The 19,158-nt window shown below is 48.2% G+C and overlaps 1 protein-coding gene across 3 annotated transcripts in view; it reads right to left on the bottom strand.

Annotated features, from left to right (window-relative positions):
• Window positions 1-132: 132 nt before the first annotated feature.
• Thsd4 (thrombospondin type 1 domain containing 4) overlaps window positions 133-19,158 on the bottom strand; it is a 585,674-nt gene continuing 566,648 nt past the window's right edge. For all 3 annotated transcript variants that reach the window (XM_075965642.1, XM_075965643.1, XM_075965644.1), the window contains 4 exons: window positions 17,967-18,140; window positions 13,973-14,152; window positions 12,160-12,304; window positions 133-5,829 (listed from right to left, as the gene is read on the bottom strand). In XM_075965642.1, coding sequence (XP_075821757.1) covers window positions 5,687-5,829; window positions 12,160-12,304; window positions 13,973-14,152; window positions 17,967-18,140 — 642 coding nt within the window. In that variant the 3' untranslated portion in view covers window positions 133-5,686. The remainder of the gene's footprint in view (window positions 5,830-12,159; window positions 12,305-13,972; window positions 14,153-17,966; window positions 18,141-19,158) is intronic.

Here is a 19,158-nt window from a genome sequence, read left to right as displayed (position 1 = left end):
CCTCTAAAACAACAAGCAAGTCCCCAACTCAGTGTTCTCCTTTCTAAGAGTCGCCTGGGTCACGGTGTCTCTTCACAGCAATGGAACAGTGACTGAAACAAGAACACAAAGACGTTAACTATTTACCCAGTTTATTGTATTTTTTACAATAAAAATAAATTAGTTGTACACAAAATAGTGCTGAAAACAGCCCATATTTGCTCATATAATTCACCCTCTGCTCGTCTCCTCCTTCCATAATAATTTAACACTGTAAAGGAGACACAGACTGGTGTTGTCTTCAGTTCCCCAGCGGGCTTCTCGCTCCCGGCTCTGCAGTCCACAGGTCAGCCTTGAGGCCCTAGCCCCAGGAGCCCCCAACAGGGACCCTGGGGTTGTCATCAGAGCTGAGAGGCTGCCACAAGTCCCCAAGCCTCTCACAGCCCCTTCAGCCCAGGTTGTCCACAGCTCTGACCTGAGGCATGAGGCCGGTGAAGCTAACAGCGGGCCACACTGAGAAGGAAAGAGAAACACAAGCCGCCTGCCCTTCTCCGAGTGTTTGGGTGTGAGGAAAGGGCAGATTATATGAAAAAAAAATAGAATATTTAAGACAGGAAGGTGGCAATCTTAGGCACAATACTGGCGGAGGAACCCCTGAATATGTCAAAAGCAGGGTCAGTTATAATTGATCTTAAACTTCCAAAAGTTTGGCCAATCACTGTACTAAACGACTATCAGGATTGACTTAGAATAAGACACCGTGGTGCAGCCATATACCAGGAGGCTGGGTTAGTATGATCAAATGATTTTATGAAAATATGGATGGCATATGTAAATAAATACCTATTGGGTCCCTTTAACAATGAACATATTCTAAATAAACAGAACTATTTTGGTGTCACGAGCCACTCTGCAGATATAGTTCAGAATACACTTTTCCTATAAACATCTTGTATTTACAGAGAACATAATAATAAGTTATAGCAAAGTATATCCTTCTGTCGGGTGGATGTTGGGGGGCTGGGGAGCAGGAAGGGGAGAGTTAATGGGTGTGACAGAATGGATTTGTCTCTCACTCAGGCCAGGGGCTCATCCTCTCAGGAGGCGGGGAGCTTCCACATTCTTGGGGTTACTTTCTACAACGTGATGGGCATCCCACCGGAACAAGGATTCAGACATAAAGGATGGTTTAGGGTTGAGGGTTACTCTTTGTCAGCAAGGAAAGGTGTTCTTACAAAAGAGACTGGCGGTGAGTGGCCCAGACTAGTCAAAGCGGCCTCCATGGAGGCATATGACCCCAGGCAGGCAGCTAGCTGCCCCTCATGTCCCTGTGCCCCTTTGTGAAGCAGACATGGGGATGGCTCTGACTAGGTTGCCAGTGGCTGCCATATGAGGTCACATGCTGTTCACAGGAAGGGGCACGAATGGGTTTCAGATGGTGACAAGGTGGTAGCAGCTGTCACTTGCTGTCACTAAGCAGATGCACCACTCAGAGCTGCGCCACTTGGAGAGCCACCAAACCCTGGACTTGGAGATGACCTTGAGCAGCGAGTTGCTGAGAAAGATATCTGATCCCTTCCCACATCCTGACACACCTGTCCTGTCTCAGCTGCCACCCTTAAGGGGTGACTGTCCCCAGCAGCCCTGCCTCCATAGATCTACATCAGCTTGCAGAAGTTTGCTATTTTGTTCCACTGAGGGTTCTCGTGGTGTCTCTTCTGCGATGCCACACCTCAGAAGTCTACCACACTGTCTCTAAGAGTCTGTCCTCTTTATCAGGACTGAAAACCACACCCGAACGTTACATATGAGCGTAGTCTTCACAGACACATGGACCATGACTCCCATCTATGTTTCCTCTGCGGCCTTGGTGGCGTGTGGCATGGCATATACAGATACACATATGTGTATGCATGTGGAGGTCAGAGGACATCGACTCTTGGGCTTCAGGTGTCATCCACAATGTTTTTTGAGACACGGTCTCTCACTGGCCTGGAGCTTGCCCAGTAGGTTGGGCTGGCCAGCTGCTGAGCCCCAGGGATCCACCTGTCTCTGCCCCTCCCATGCTGGGATTACAAGTGAGTACATCACATCTGGCTTTTTTGCATGTGGGCTCTGAGACCTGGGCTCAGCACTTTGTCAATTGCGCTAACTTGCTAGTCCCCGGGTCAGTTATATCTTGCCGCTTCCTCCCCGCTTTCCTGACTCACATTGATATTAGCTGAAATTCTTCCCTTTCTGTCATTTTTTTCGACTGAACAGTTATTCTTTTAATCCAAAGGTAGGACTTTAGCCGCTTTCCAGCGAACTGTTGAGGTCTGGGCTTTCTCTTTACTTCTTTTTTTTTTTTAAATTTCCTTTATAAATCTTTTAGACTCTTCTTGCTCTGGCTCTTGGCTCTCCACGGCCAGGGCATCGGCCAGTCTTCTGCTAAGACATCCAGGCTACACACGCAATGTTCATCTGTCAAGGATCAGACGCTGGTCTCCCCCTGCAGGGCTGGCAGGTCATCACCCCGTTGCAATGTACTCTTTCATTTTGTTCCTCACATGGGAAAACTAATATGCCAACTCTAAGACAGCTATTAATAAGATGAGGAGACTATCTTGGACAGGTGTTAGCAGTATCTAGAGTTCTCCACACCACACTAGTTGAGTGAGCCCTCACTTTACCGAGAGAGTGTTGGGTGTAAACGCTTAGAGAACAAACAGAGGGAGCGTACTAAAAGCAAGGCGGGAAGAAAAACACAGAAATCCTGGGCTGAGAAGAAGTAATGCAAAGGAGTAGCTGGGGCAGTTATGAGAACTCCCTCCCTGAGCCACTGAGAGATGCTGAGAGATCCTCTGGCTTCTTAATAGGGTGAGCACGGTTTATGAGCAGAGAACTGCTCCCTCTAGTGGTCGGGTAGCATATTTCCTGCAGGCCCTGGAAGGTGAACCGAAATAGATTACACAGGGGCAGCAAGGAAGGTTCCTCTTCCAGTGAGTGGAAGACAATCAGCACAGACTTTTAATTTGGGGCTTTGCTGATTTTTGTTGAGAAAGACTACACAGAAGCTTTAATTTATCTAGTTTTTCACTCAGAGCTAGGGATGTGGCCTCTGGCACATGGGGTGGGGGGGCGGGAAATTAGTGTTGTAATATGTTTCAATTCCATGTCACAGTCAACAAAGGGGATGTGGAGTGGCCCGAGAAGGGGATGGCAGATAAAGGATCATCTGCAGGCACTGGTGTCCCCTCCCTGGTAATCACTGGGGATCCCCAGGGCCCTGCTGCACACACTGCGGAAGGGAGAAAGTCATGAAGACGGTGGAAGAAACCAGGACATATTTGCAAGATTGGCCTTCTACAACAAAGAGGTTTATCGACCCCTTTCTAGAAATCCATAACCTTTTAAAGGGGACTGGCCTCCCAAGGACAGCTCATTTTTCTGGGGAATTCCACTGAACTCTGGAGAGATGTTTCTTTTCTTTGCCTGAAGACCAGGGCCTGCCCCCTTTGCTCTGATCACCCCCACTCTACAGGAGGATCACTGTCCTTTGTAGAAGAACTCTGAGGTGATGCCTGAGACACAGGATAGACAAAGCCATGTCAACCCAGCCCAGCCCTGAGAATTTGCGAGCCGGAAGGACCAAGAGGTCCACTCTCCACAGAGAAAGCCTTTATTCCCTGTTAGCCTGACGCTGGGTGGCCTCAGTTGCTAGTACATTTTCCTTCCTGGGAGCTAATGCCAGGCTTTGCTTTAACCAACAGATCTTGCAGGCCTTACCCTCTGGCATGCACACGAACACCTTCCAGTGAATTCTTCAGATGACTGGCTTGTCCAGCAAGGTCTGACAATGGCTGCATGAAGGAAAGGTTCCTGGGACAGGCGAAAGCATGCAGTGAGAGGAGCAGGGAGGAAACTGGACAAAAACTGCGTGTGCAACGGCTTCTCCTCGTGCTTAGCATGGTTGGCACAGTCTCTGCCGGGCTGTGTGTCTACATGCCATAGGAACACGAGGAGAGGTGGAGCTGCTGATGGATGTGGTGCCCAGCTTCCCAAGCACAGAGAGATGCTGGAGATACTCACAGAAAGCCAAAGTCAGTGATCCTGACAGAGTGTGTCAGATCAGACAGGCGACATTAGCCCCATGGCTGGGAGCGATTGCCACGCTGGCTGGGCCAGGTAATGAACGCATGGAGAGACCCTGTGATACGGTACATGCCTGCTTTAAGAGAAACATGTGCAGGACCCGAAACAAGACAATTTCTGTAAGTTTACAATTTTTAAGAAAAGAATATTCCTCTTAATTGTCTCCCCCAATCTCCAGAGATGGTTCACCTTTCAATATGCACCGAGTCCCTTCAGGCCTGGGGCCTCTGGAATTACAGTCGGCTAAAGTGTGTCCGTGAAGAAGGGAAGGACTTCAGAGTTCCTTCTCCAAGACCCGCATCATTAAAACTGATCTTGATGGTCAAGTCTTGTGGGAAGTAAGAGTCATGAGTCACAGGGGAACGGAGGGAGAGAGGAGAGGGAGAGTAGGGAGGGATGCGAGACTACCAGCAAGAAACCCTTTAATCAACCCACAAGGCCCAAATAAGACTCTTCCTATTGCAACGTGGAGATTTCCTGGGACTATTGGCTTGGCTTTCCAGCAGGGGATACGCCACAGAGAATCCAGGAGAGATGGCGGAACTAAAGCTTGTGGGATTTGGGAATTTGTTCCAGCTCCAGAGTGCCCTCGAAAACCCCTGGCCACATTCTTGCTCTCCCTGTGGCTTTTCTGTCTTGTGGGAAAGTTCTGTTGAGGACGGAACTTAGCAAACACCACAGAGTCCTGTCAGCAGGAGCTGCGACTTAGGGAAGGGGAACAGGGGTGCACACATTTTCAAAGGACTAAATACTCGGGTGAGGCAGAACTTGGGGACAGAGGAAGGGCTTCAGAAGCTTGGGCTCCATTCATAAAATATAACTCGACCTCCTGGTCAGATAGGAAGCCCACTCATTCTTCAGGCTATAGGCCAGTGGACAGGCCCCAGGCTGGCCACTGGAGGCACTGTGGGGTGAGGTTATGCTCAGGCATCTGAGGTAGGCATTCAGCCCTGGCACAAAATGGCCAGCTCAGTTATCTGAGTTGAGCCTCATTCCTTGCCAAGTAGGAGCACTTATTCAACCCCTGCTTCCGTTCTGGGACACTATGGCCTCCAGTGAGCTAAGGTCTGAGAATGTATGTACCTGCTAAACAAGAGAGCACTCTGCTGTGGGATACCTCTGTCCTGAGGCGGGAAACAGTCTATTGTCCTTAAGAATGGTGACAGGCACGGCTGGCTGAGGTAACAGGGATGCACAGGTCTCAGTAAGGTTCGTTGGTGTCATAGGATGGGGTGCTCTCCTCTCTTGACTTTCTAAAGGGGTGCTAATTCTGGACAGGCCAGTAGCACCAGGAAGGAGGCTGTGCCGGGTCAGTGGTCCAGTGGCTGACCTGGACGACAGCAAGCCTGAAGTTGGGATGAGAGCTGCATGCACGTGACTGCTTGGTTTTCAGTAGGCCCCATTAGCAGGTGCCAGTTCCCAAGGAAGGGCGTCATCAGGACAGAGTGATGCTCAAAGGGCATTCTAGCATCCTGGGTACCAGGTGGTCCACTTTCCGAAGGTGAGTTGGGGGTCCCTGGCAGAGCACCAGCCAGCCGGGTGCACTGCTTGCAGCTGCAGGGGAGCAGGGGTGTTATCGACTTCCCAGGAAGCCCGTGTGCCTGTTGGCCACGCGGGTGCAGGAGGCACAGCAGGCGGTCTTGTAGTAGTTGTAGACACAGAGGCGCGCCTGGACCACCACATTGCAGTTGTAGTACTTGTCCTTGCAGTTTTCATCTATGGTGGAAGAGAACAGAAGAGACTCCTGAGCCCGAGAGGCAGCCAGGACCAGTGTGAAGAGAAGAGAAAGGGTGGGGGACACAGAGCTTCCTCTGGGTCCTATGTGTCTGAGGGAGCCTTGAGTGAGCACATGCGGAGGCCAGAGCAGGATGTCAGGGATGTCCAGGAGGGGACTTGTTAGGGCTCAGCAGAAGTGGGAAGGGGGTGAGAGGGAGTGATGAGGGGGGTGAAAATGACCCCCACATAATGCACATGTATATGAGCTTGTCAAAAAAATAATGAAGAAAAAAGATTTGAAGAGCAACTGAAGAAGATATCTGATGATTTTTGCTTCCCTTCAGAGAGAGAAAGAGAGATGAAATATGTGTTCAAGAATATCCAAGGACAGTGGGCATGTCTGCAATCCCGGCACGTGGGAGGCTGAAGCAGGAGGACCAGGAGTTCAAGGCCAGCTAGGGCAGCAGACTGAGATGCTGTCTCAAACAAATAATAATAAAGTAGCAATCATGATGAAGAGTGGCACCGGGATGGTGAACGCTGATTTTGAGGGTTTTCCCCATAAATTGTAAGGAGAAGGTAGAAAATGATTGTGGAGAGTACCTGAAATTGGCCCATTTTAATGTCTTGTTAAAATAAGTTTAACCGGTGCTCCTTGCATGGGCATCGGTGTGGGGTTATTTGCCAGAGCACAGGCAACTTATAGTAGCTACAGCACCTAAGAGAGAGACTCCTTCCCCAGCCACCAAGAACACCCATGTGCAGTTCCTTGGCTATTCATGGGTATGATCTCACCAGTTCTTCCTCCTTCACCTAGTGTTCCGGTCATTGAGCCAGGACCTCACCGACTGGCTAGACAGGCTGGCCAGCAAGCCCCAGGGAGCCTTCCATCTCTACCTCCCCAGAGCTGGGGTGACAGGCACGCGCCACTGCACCCAGCACTCATGTAGGTGCTGGGGATTTGAACTCTGGTCCCCACGCTTGTGCAGCAGGCATTTCCCCCACGGAGCCACATCCCCAGCCTCCGAACCTTTCCTCATACTTGAGCTGTGCACGACGGTGTCCTTAGCTACTGTGTGGCCTCTAGAAACTGTAGACTTTACACATAGTTCCTGGCCACTTGTTTGACAGTGAATTTGTGCGTTCATTTTTATTACTGGGGAGGATGTATCCATGTAAATATTTTTTATCCATTGGTAGACATTGTTTCCATTTTTTCCAGTTATAAATAATGATCGCTTAAGCATTTTTGAAAGTCTTCTTTCCGGGTTTTAAGACACATACAGTCTTACTAGATGTGATGGCTGCCTTCCAAACTATGTGAAGCTATTTGTAGTTCTCTTGGCAGAACAGCAGAATTCCATTTTTTTTTTTGACAGGGGGATGAGAAGAAGATGGGGTCTCATGTAGCCTCAGCTGGCCCTAATACTGGAGGGTGACAGTGACCTCCTGATCCTCCTGCCTCCGGCTCCAATGTCTGGGGATGATCCCAGGTGTGTGCCACCACAGCTGGTTTATGCTGTACTGGAGATCAATCCCAGGATGCTGTGCATGCTAGGCAAGCACCCTACATGCAGAATTGCACCCCCGGATCAGCAGAACTGTCCCGGCCCCGTCCTGTATTTTCTTCTGTCTAGAATCCCTGGGTGAGGTGGAGCACACTGCAGCGGTGTTGCCGCTCAGGGTCCCTTTGCTGGGGGCAGCTCTCTTTTTGCTTTTGGACTCAGAAAGGTCTCTCTATGCAGTGGGTCCAAATCTTTATTGGTTCCTGTGTTGCAAGTATCTTCTCTGGCTCATAGCTCTTCCTGGCGCTTTCCTTATGAGGTCACGTGATAAGCAGACGCTTGACATTTTAACGTTATTGGAATTCTATTATTTCCCTTGTGGTTTGTGCTCTGGGGTTTTTGCTTAAGAAATTTTTCCCTACTCCAAAAGAAATTTGTCTTTCTTCAAAGTCTTTTTTTAAAGTTTAATTTTTTTGATTACATTTGTTTATCTAGCTCACTAGGAACCGGTGATGGTGATGGTAGCGTTTGTGTGTGTGTGTGTGTGTGTGTGTGTGTGTGTGTTGAGAGGCAGGAATTCACTTTGACTGTTTCTCCGTATACATGAGAACATACGGACTGTTTCATTACCATTTGTTAAACGGTGCATCCTTTTCCCAGACTCATATGCTGACCCTATCACAGAGCAAGCGTCTTTGGTTCATCTGGGGACTTTCTATTTTATGCTTTTAGCTTATTCTTCTCTCCCTGTGCCAACATGCCTTGACTTGTGGCAGGGTAAGTCTCCCAACACCATTCATCCTCAAAATTGCCCTGGCTATCCTTTGCTTTATTCGATATAAACAATTTGACGTCCTTATAAATAATTTGATATATCCAACACATATTCGATATATCTAATTAAAAAAACCCTGTATGGATTTTGATTACCATCACTTGAGTGCTGAGGAGCTGGTGGTTACTGTACAAGCCTGAGGACCTGGGTTTAATACCCAGGCCCCACATGGAAGAACTGGGCATGTAGTGCATGCCTGTAATCCTGATGTGGGGAGGCTGAGACATGTGGATCTCGGAAGTCTGCTGGATGGCCAGGCTAGCCTACACAGCCAGGCACAGGCCAGAGAGGCTCTGCCTTAAAGTAAATACAGAAAAACGGAGGGCGACATGTGGGAAAACACTTGAAGCTCATCTTAGGAAAGTGAGTTTTGATCAGTAGAGAGGACTGCAGGCAGGAGGGCTCAGAAGAAATCTGGATACATCCATGGCTGGGTCATGTGCCCAAGCTATTTATCTGTTTGCCTTGGCAACACCACATACTTGAAGTGATTTAAATTCGGATCATCAATGTTCCTTGCATTGCTTTTTACAAAATACAACATCAAAAAGGAAAGTTGTCTCAGGAACACACACACATGGGTAATTAAAGACGGTGAATACGGCCATATCCTTGGAATGGACTGTGTAGGTTTCAAGGCAAGGTGTGGCTGCCATAACCAGTCCGTGTGTGTAGCCCGTTTCTCAGCCAGGACATGTATGTAGCCCATATCTCAGTCAGAACATGCATGTCTGATGGAGGAAGATCATTGGTTAAAATAAAAGAAACTGTTTGGCTCATTGGTTAGGAGATAGGTGGGTGGAGTAAACAGAACAGAACGCTGGGAGGAAGAGGAAGTGAGGTCAGACTCCACAGCTCTGCTCTCGGGAGCAGATGCAGGAGAGACGCCATGCTACCTGCTCCAGGGAAGACGCACACCATGCCCCAGCTCCGACCCAGGATGGACTTAGGCTAGAATCTTCCCGGTAAGACTGGTGCTATACAGATGATAAGAAATGGGCCAGTCCAGGTGGGAGAGTTAGCCTAGAAGATGCTAGGTAGAAATGAGCCAAGCGGTGTTTAAATGAATACAGTGTCTATGTAATTATTTCGGGGCATAAGCTAGCCGGGCAGGGCAGGCGGCTTGGGGTCTTGGGGACGCAGCCCCGCCCCATATTACTACAAATGACGCCCAGACGTGTGGCTAACTGAACCCACTGAAAGCCTGAGAAAGCTTGGGAAAGAGTAAAGCATGTTTTCTTGATTGTGACAATTTCTCTGGTCTACTCTGCTTGCCAGAGGCAAGCAAGCGCCTCATCTAAGAGAGGCTTCCTGACTCAGCTTTAGCTGCAAAGCCTGCAGCTCATTAAGAGGTCCTGCCACGAAACACTTAAACGGTGTTGGCGAAAAGCTGAACGCATGCTTTTCGGTTTTCAGCCGTAGCAGGAAAAAAGCTGCGCGTTTAAAAATGCCGGCTTTCTGGGCCATCCTGCCAGGGCAAACTCTGACTGTTTGAGGCAGGAGGGCCGGCTACCGAGAGAGGACTTAAGTATTGTCTGTTGTAGCTCCCTGGCTGGCAAGGACCTTGAAACGCCAGGTGTGGCTATAAACATGGCTGCAGCCTGTATATCCGCCATGAGGCTGGAAAGCTAAGGAATGGACTGGATCTAGCTGGCAAAGCCACGGCTTTAGTCCTACTGAGATTGCTTGGCAAATTAAAGACTCACGTGGTCAGAAAAAGAGAGATATACAGTAAAGAGAGATTCAAAGACAAAGATTTCTAAATGGTTTACTGTGTGTTAAAAATATATGCAGACTAAAAGTTAAAATTCTTAAAGTAAACCTCTGTGACTTCAAGGTGTGGTAGCACACGCCTTTAATCCCAGTGCCAAGAAGGCAGAGACAAACAGATCTCTGTGAGTTCAAGGTATAGTAGTGTACGCCTTTAATCCCAATGCCTGGGAGGCAGAGACAGGCGGATCTCCGAGAGTTCAAAGACAGCCTGGCAAAGCAGCCTCGAAAAGCAAAAAGTTAACCTAGGAATGTCACAGCTTAGATTCTTAAGCGCCTAGTGATTTAAAGGCGCAAATCAAAAGTGCTCCTGGATAGTAAAAAATTGCAGATTCACAATAGGACAGATTCAGACCACTGAATGAGTCACACTGTTGGATGAATGTACGTAGGCTTGGGACAGAGAAGAAAAAGAATATAAAGAATAAAGTTAATGGTTTAAAAAAAAAAGGTAAAGTCTTTAAAGAGACAGAATAAAGTAAAGTGATAGAGTAAAAATAAGCCGCGTAAAGATGAAAAATTCACAGAGAGTCTGGATTCTTTGTATTATTGTGTTTTCTTTAAAATTTTTGACTGTGAAGGAGCTAAGTACAGAGAGACATTTCATTACATGGGCTGCCAAGCTAAACCAGAATGGATATAAGGGTATTACGATTTCAGAATTTGGGTCTAAGGATATGATGCTTTGGAGAGAGTCTTCTTTTGTTTTCACAGAGGATGAGACTCTATGGATTTCTTCTATTCCGATTTGGTATGATGGACCACGTCCTCCTGAAGGGTTGCTGTGAACATCTTCAGAAAATTGCTTTGCTCAACTGCCAACTGAGATAAACCTGGCACACAGGTTACACCCTAAATAATCTGATTAACGACGCCCCCATTCAGCAGGAAGCAGTTTGGAGAGAAAAAACTGAGCCCATGTTCCCAAATATAGTTTATAAATGTTCTTTTACATTTAAAGGGGGAAATGATATAGGTATGAATAATTTGCATTGGTATGGATTTTAAGGTCAATTTTGTTATATGTATAAATGTTTCTGATGTAACTTTTACTTGATAACTGTTATATGTAATTTTGCTATGTTAAAGTTAAAGCCTTTTTTTGTTTAAACCGAAAAAGGGGAAATGATGGAGGAAGATCATTGGTTAAAATAAAAGAAACTGTTTGGCTCATTGGTTAGGAGATAGGTGGGTGGAGTAAACAGAACAGAACGCTGGGAGGAAGAGGAAGTGAGGTCAGACTCCACAGCTCTGCTCTCGGGAGCAGATGCAGGAGAGACGCCATGCTACCTGCTCCAGGGAAGACGCACACCATGCCCCAGCTCCGACCCAGGATGGACTTAGGCTAGAATCTTCCCGGTAAGACTGGTGCTATACAGATGATAAGAAATGGGCCAGTCCAGGTGGGAGAGTTAGCCTAGAAGATGCTAGGTAGAAATGAGCCAAGCGGTGTTTAAATGAATACAGTGTCTATGTAATTATTTCGGGGCATAAGCTAGCCGGGCAGGGCAGGCGGCTTGGGGTGTTGGGAATCAGCCCCGCCGCCTCATATTACTACACATGTCAAAGGTCTCTCACTGACAAGATGTGAGAGGGGTTTTGTTTCTGAAACAGGGTTTTATGTGTGCCTTGAACTTGGTAGCAGGAGATGATGACCCTGATCTTCTGATTCCCCTGCCTCTACCCTGGAGGGCTGGACCACAGGCACTTGCCACCACACCTGGTTTCTGTGGTGCTGGGATCAAGCCCAGGGCTTTATGCGTGGCAGGCAAGCTTTCTGACACAGAGTCCCAGCTGTGATTTTTCTTCAAAAACCACTCTGGTTTGGTCTTCTAGATTTAGCTATGGTATCTTTCCAAGGGGGCAGGTGTATATCACTTCCAATATAAAACCCAATAATGGGGGAGAAAAGGAAATTATAAGATTAACAAAATGGAGTATATAAACAAAACTTTGATGACCTCTGATGTGTCTCAAAATGACTCTGCAAAAGATAAAGCTGCTAAAATGTGAAGGCCAAGAGCTCGCATTATGAAACTCCAAGGAAATCCCAGTGGGTTGTAGTGTGAAATTATAATATCCCAAGCACCCCAGGACCTCCGCCATGGTTGTGCGCAAGGTCACAGAAAGAACTGGCCAAGCCATTTTTACACTGAATAACTTGATAGAGCTAGAGGGGGCCTCTTTCTCTTTTCTCCCAGATGGGAACCCCAAACTCACCAACTTCAGGGACACAGTCCTGAGGGTTACAGGATTCTCTCTCTTCTGGTTTCAACTGGGGGTCGCAGAGGCTACTGGGGGTCATGTCATCTGACAGACACCGCACTTCCCGGACCCGGAATCCGCCCTGACAGCTCTTGGAACACTGTGTGGCAAAAAGAGGGACAATATCAGTCTTCTCAGCAGGCTGTTGAATTGTCACGCCAGAGTGGAATATCAGGGGGAAATGCAAACATCTCCAAAAAGGGAAATTGAGCACTACAATACACCCCTGCAAGCCTGCTGACCAGTTCCAGTACCCAGCAGGTCGGACTCCTTGCCCTGTCTGTCTCCCTCCCACTCCCCCTCCTTGAGGTGTTCTGAGGGAATTCTGGACTCCTGTCACAACGTCCATAATATTCTAATTTATGGCTCCAAAAAAGGAGCCTGGAACACGTCCCATAGATGCATCTTATTATTTTCAAATCTATATATTTAGCGATTCTAGTCCCATTTTAAAAAATTTTGATGAATTTTATCTATTTTAAAAACAGATTTTCGGCCAGGCGGTGGTAGCACATTCCTTTATTCCAGCACTCGGGGGGCAGAGGCAGGAGGATCTCTGTGAGTTTGAGGCCAGTCTGGTCTACAGAGTGAGTGCCAGGACAGGGTCCAAAGCTACAGAGAAACCCTGTCTCATAAAACAAAAAAACAAAACAAAACAAAAAGATCACAGTGGAGGGAAGTAGAAAATAGATAGAATAGATATGAATCAGTGTGTAAGTGTAGGACATTTTCAGATGAGAAATAAAAAGCATTATTTAAAAAAACCAAACAAAACAGGAGGCTGGAGAGACAGCTCAGAGGTTAAGAGCACTGGCTGCTCTTCCAGAGGACCTGGGTTCAATTCCCAGCACCCACTGGCGGCTCACAAACACTGGTAACTCTGGTCCCAGGAGATCTGATGGGCTCTGCTGTGGGTGCTACATACAGGTGGTGCACAGACATACATGGAGGCAAAACACTCATATACATGAGATTAAAATAAGTAAAAATTTAAATATAACAATAATAAAAATCGCAGGATCCACATCTCAGTCATACTTGGAAGTTAACTGATATTTTTATGATTCTAAATCTAAACCCTCACGTCCCCCTTCCATTGTCTTATGCTTGCTTATTTTTAACTTTTAAAAATTACAACAAATTTTCTTCAAGACAGGGTCTCACTGTGTAGCCTTGGCTGGCCTGGAACTCACTATATAGACCAGGCTGTCCTTGAACTCTGCCCACCTCTGCCTCCCAAGTGCTGGGATCAAAGGCGCGCACCACCACTGTGCCTAGCTCTCCACTTTACTTTTGAGACAGGATCTCTACTGAGTCAGAAGCTCATTGTTCAGCTAGCATGGCTGACTGTGAGTCCCAGGGATCCTCCTGTCTCCACCCGGTTGCAGGCCTTGCTGCTGGGCTAGCTTACAGGGTAGTACATTTAACATCTCTTAGAGTGCCTTCAACCACCATTTTCTGCAGCAATGTTTGTCAAACTGCAGCCCAAACTACATCCTGCTTGTTAAACACACGCATTTCTTAGCCAGGAGGGGTCCAGAACTGGTCTTTTCTAGCAAGACCGCCAGATACACCCCAAAGCTCAAGAATCACATGCATTATGAACACATCTGTGTAGAAACCCAAATCTGCAAGCTTCGGGGATCCCCGACTGAACAGGGTCCCCTCACTGTGACTTCCCGGAGTAGATGCCACAGGGGTTGGGCCCGGGACCCTGCCTGGAGTCATCTCTGGATGACGGAGTCATCTCTGGATGACGGTGACTTACCACGCTCCATTCCGTGCTAAACCATTTAGCTCCACAAGGCTTGAGGTGGCAGGCCTGCTGGCTCGGGGGCTTCTCCAGGAATGAACACTCATAAGGGTCTAGCACTTCAAAGATGTCTGCATTCTTCCTAACACAGATCACCTCCCTCTGCTGTGTTCCACTGCCACACTCAACGGAACACTGGAGAAGAAGCAGAGACAGACGGACGTCATATCATGCAAAGGGGGAGAAAACCACGCTCCTGGAGGGACGTTCTCAATCCTTCCACTGAGGCACATGAAAAAGGGCAAGACAGAGGATACAAGAAGAGAAGTTGGCGCAGCCCTGGTAAAGTCCATTGCTGATGAGGAATATAGGGGCCGGAGGGACAGTTCAGTGGGTAAAATGTTTGCTGCCCAAGTGAGAAGACACGAGTTCAGATCCCCAGCACCCACGGAAAGGCCGGGTGTGACTTTTAATGCTTTAATGCGTGTGGGGAGGCAGAGACACAGAGAATCCTGGAGTCTTGCTGGTCAGCCAGGTTAGACAACGAGTGAGCTGTAGGATTACAGAGAGAACTTGTCTAAAAAAATAAAATGGAGAGAGATGAGGAGGAGACACTGCTATTGGTCTGTATCAGCGCTGGGACAATGTCTCGGTACAACTGAGACCTGACCCGCACTGCAGCCCTGTCTCTGGGACCGCAGCAGCAGCAAGAGTCAGAGAAGATGGGCCAGGACCTAGGCCCCAGGCCCCAGGGGGTTCTCAAGGACATGGAGTCACAGCCCAAGGATGGATCCATTTTTGCCTGTGGGTGACGGTGACCTGGGGGCGGTGAGGGTGGTGCCTGCAGGGGTGACAGCGGTCCCACGACCCATGGCACCCTCTGGAGCACCCACTGTCCTCCACTACACTACTGTGTGTCTTCCCAGGGGGCAGTGCTGTAGCTGGTGATCAGTTGGGATCTGGACTTAGAAACAACCTTGGGTCACACACGCTGGCAGACCCGCTCCAATCCAGTTTACTGTCCCATGTCTGCTGGGCGAATGCGGGCCATAAGCATGGCTTCTTGGCACATGGTTAGGGACAAAGGCATGGCACGCCTGCCAGGTAAAAGCAATAAGCACAGAGAGAAGAGATCTAATTTTGACCAAGTGCTTCCCCACTGCCAGCCATGGGCGACGCCTTGTGTGACCTGACTCCTAAGCTCTCGGTGACAGCCAACCTTGACTGTCAACCTGGCACAACTCCATCAGATTGGCCCGTGGGCGTTTTCTTGAGTTTAGTTGATGCAGGAGGGCCCAGCCCACTGTGGGAGGTGTTATCTCTAGGCAGATGGCCCTGGACTAAGAAGGTAGCTGACTGCGCCTGAGGGAGCCAGTAAGGAGCCGGCCTCTGCGGTTTCTACTTCAGTTACTGCTTGAGCCCAAGCCCCACTTCCTTCAATGGTGGCCTGTGACCCAGAAGCATGGATGAAAGGAGCCCTCTCCTCCCCAGGTTGGTTTTGGTCAGAGTGTTTATTACAGCTACAGGAAAAGTAGGCTCCCTCCTGACAGCCCAAGGAGAGTGCCATTGTCCTCTGTGTCTTAAGGAAACAGACTCAGGGAGGTGAAAACCTCACCAAGTCAGGAATCCCACGAGACGGGAGCTGAGTTCAGTTACACAGGCATCCGACAGGGACGCTCATGAAACTAGCATTGGAAATACTTCAACCCATTTTCTCTGAATCTTTTGAACTTTACAGATTTTATCAATCAAAACATTAAAGGAAATCAAAGAAAACATTTTCCCATGTTGTCTCCATAAAAACAATTCATTATAAAGTGTATATATATGTACACACACACACACACACACGTTTCAAGACAGGCTGTTATGTAGTTCAGGCTGGCTTCGAACTACCCATGTAGCCAAGGATGATTTTGAACTTCTGATCCTTCTGCCTCTACTTCTCAAGTCCTGGGATTACAGATATGCACAACATGTCTGATTTTGTGTAGTATTGAGGATTGAACCTCGGGGCTTCATGCATGTTAGGCAAATTCTCTACCAACCGCATATGACTATATATACACAGATATACATGTATTAATTTATGTGTATGTGGGTTTTACCTGCATGTATGTATGTGTACCACATGAGTGCCTGATACTCACAGAACCAGACGAGGGTATCGGATCCTGGAACTGGAGTTAATGATGGTTGTGATCCACCATGTGTGTACAAGGAACTGAACTCAGGTCTTGGCAAGAACAACAGTACTTTTGACTGATGAGTCTTTTTACATTTTCATATTCTCTCATTGGCTACTGTATTATGTGCACCTAGGACACCCTAATGACCATGTTTTTTTGAGACAGTATCATTTGTAGATTAGGCTGGCCTTGAATTATCTATCTTCCTGCCTTAGACTCTTGAGTGTTGTGATTACAGGTGGGTCTCACCATCCGTGCTTGACTGTTGTTACGGTTACAGGTGGGTCTCATCATCCCTGTTGTTACTATGGTTATGTGATATTTTCCTGGGTAATGACAAATGATAACATCCTAATGTCATGTGAATTCCTATTGAAGAAGTATTTTTTTTCCCTTTGGATAACTGCTTTTTTAAAACTTTATTATAAGACAATATGTAGTCCTGGTTCTCCAGGAACTCACTATGTCAACCGGGCTGTCCTTGAACCCACAGAGATCGGCCTGCCTCTGCCTCAGAGTGCCAGGACTAAAGGTACGTGCCACCACACCCAGCTGATGCCTAGTTCTTTAACACTGACCCCCACGGTGGAACGACTGAGGAAAGACAAACGGGCACCTTCTGCCTCCTCCCTTTGCTGCCAACTTGCTCTCCAAGGGGCCTGTATCAGTTACAGGGAAAGGCAGCCAATTTGACCAAGGTCTGTTTTTAAAGCTACTTAAAAAATAATTCTCTATGGAGCTAGAGTCTGGATAATGTGTAAATCAAGACCTCCAGCCAAAAAGGCCTTGGAGAATCAGTCAGCCCCGGGAGCCAGGTGCTAAGTGGGCTGAGAACTCAAATCCAGGGTGGGGCCAGAGGAGGGTGGAGTACAGGCTGTGACAGGGCAGCCGGGGGGGGGGGCTCTATACTCCTCAGGGGTTCATGGTCAGTGTTGGAACAGGGAGGGAAAATTAGTTCATCATTAGTTAGTTTAGTTTCTTTATTATTTGCTCTTTATAATGTACACTTCCAGCTCAAAAAAAAAAAACCTCAGTGTGTATGATGTATGTGTACGTGTGCAGGCAAACATGGACCATGGTGCATATGTGGAGGTCACACCAAGCTTGCATGTTGGTCCTCATATTCTACTTTGAGGCAGGGTATCTTGTTTGCTCTGTGTAGTCCAGGCGGCTGCCTGCAAGGCTCTGGGGATTCCTCTGTCTCCGTCTCCTAGCTCAACAGAGAAGTACTGGGATTGCAGGTGAGTGCTACCGTGTTGGGCTTTCACATGCTTCTGGGGGGTCTGAGCACAGGTCCTCATGCCGGTGCAACAGGAGCTTTCCCTGCCCAGCTATCTCTCAGGGGCCCAGTCTCCAGATTTTTAAAGGGAAGCTTCTGACATCGTCAAGTACTGACAAACCAGCTTCAGTCACGGTAGCGATGTGGCAGCGACAGCCACCTGCGGCGGTGGTGGCCACTGGCTGCACCTACTGTATGGCGGGCACTGGACTACTCACAGATGTAGCTCAAGTGCTTAAGTGAGCACACAGTAGGTGCACAGTGGATCTTGTTAGCTGAACAAGGCGCTTAGGAGAGCACATAGTGGGTGTACCTGTAGGCTGAACAAGGTGCTTAGGTGAGCACGCAGTAGGTGCACCTGTTGGCTGAACAAGGTACCAAGAACACAGCAGTTTTTCAGGGTCACGGCAGCGGCGATTAGCACAAGCTGTTTCTAATCCCTCTGCTATGTTGTCTCTTGCCAGGGGCAGACAGATGAACCCAAATCTGTGGCTCCCCTGACTTTGGGGTTACAAAGACGTACCCAGCTCTGGCTACTCACCTGACTCCAGCTGCCAGAGAACCACTCCACCTTGCCTACGCAGGGCCCGTTGTCACACGGTGTAGTCTCTGCCGGCCTGTTGTTCCCGCAGCCTTCCAGAGGCAGGCTGCTGACGTGGTTGGTCATGCACACCACTGTGCGAGTCCTCACGCCAGCCCCACACTCGGCTGAGCACTGTGAGACAGAAGGAGGGCGTATGAGTGGAGTCCCTGCGGGTTCTGCGGATACTTCCAGATGATGCCAAGGACTTGCTGTCCCTCAGACTCGAGAGACAGCTGTCAACCTTTCTCACACATGACACACTTCCACAACAGGACATCTCTGCCTTATCTATTACTCCTGCCACAACAGGACATCTCTGCCTTATCTATTACTCCTGCCTTCTACAGTTTAGTTACTCATGGTCAAATGCAGTTTGTTTGGGTTATATGGGAAAATTCCAGAAAATATTCATCAATTTTAAGTAGTCGCAACCAAACCATTCTTCTGGACTTAGGTTCCAGTATTTTAGCCGATGCCCTATTCTGGACAGAGTCAGCGTGGCAGCAGTTCCCTGGTCACATGAGAGCCCTTGCACATGGCTCCTTCTTCCTGGATGCCCTTCCCTTCACCAGGAAACACCAGAATCCTTGAGGGCTGGGCTCAGATGCCCTTTCCTCTGTCAATCATCCTTGCTTGCCCCTTTAACACATTTGCTGCAGCCTCCTAAGTCACACGGTTTCCCTACCCCATTCCCATTCCTTCCTTTGTTTCTAAAACGGTTTAATAATTTTGTGTGTATATACAATGCATAAGTATGCATACGTTGTGTGTGTGTCTGTGTGTCTGTGTACCACGGTGCTTGCATGTTGGTCCTCACATTCTACTTTGAGGCAGGGTATCTTGCTGTTCACTCTGGGTAGTCCAGGCTGGCTGCCTGCAAGGCTCTGGGGATTCCTCTGTCTCTGTCTCCTAGTTCAACAGGGAAGTACTGAGATTACAGGTGCGTGCTACCATGTCCGTCTTGAACATGGTTCTGGGGGGTCTGTATGTCTGTGTGTGTAGACGGGGACTGGAAGTTCATGGTGGGTGTCTTCCTCAATTGCTTTCCACTTTATTTTTTGGGTCAGGGTGGCTCACTGAACCCAAAGTGCACCAGTTTAGCTACACTGGCTGACCAATGAACTCCAGGGATCCATCCCTCTAATGCCAG

This window comes from Microtus pennsylvanicus, chromosome 3 (assembly GCF_037038515.1).
Source record: "Microtus pennsylvanicus isolate mMicPen1 chromosome 3, mMicPen1.hap1, whole genome shotgun sequence".
Taxonomy (NCBI): domain Eukaryota; kingdom Metazoa; phylum Chordata; class Mammalia; order Rodentia; family Cricetidae; genus Microtus; species Microtus pennsylvanicus.
This window is presented reverse-complemented; position numbering and strand designations above follow the sequence as displayed.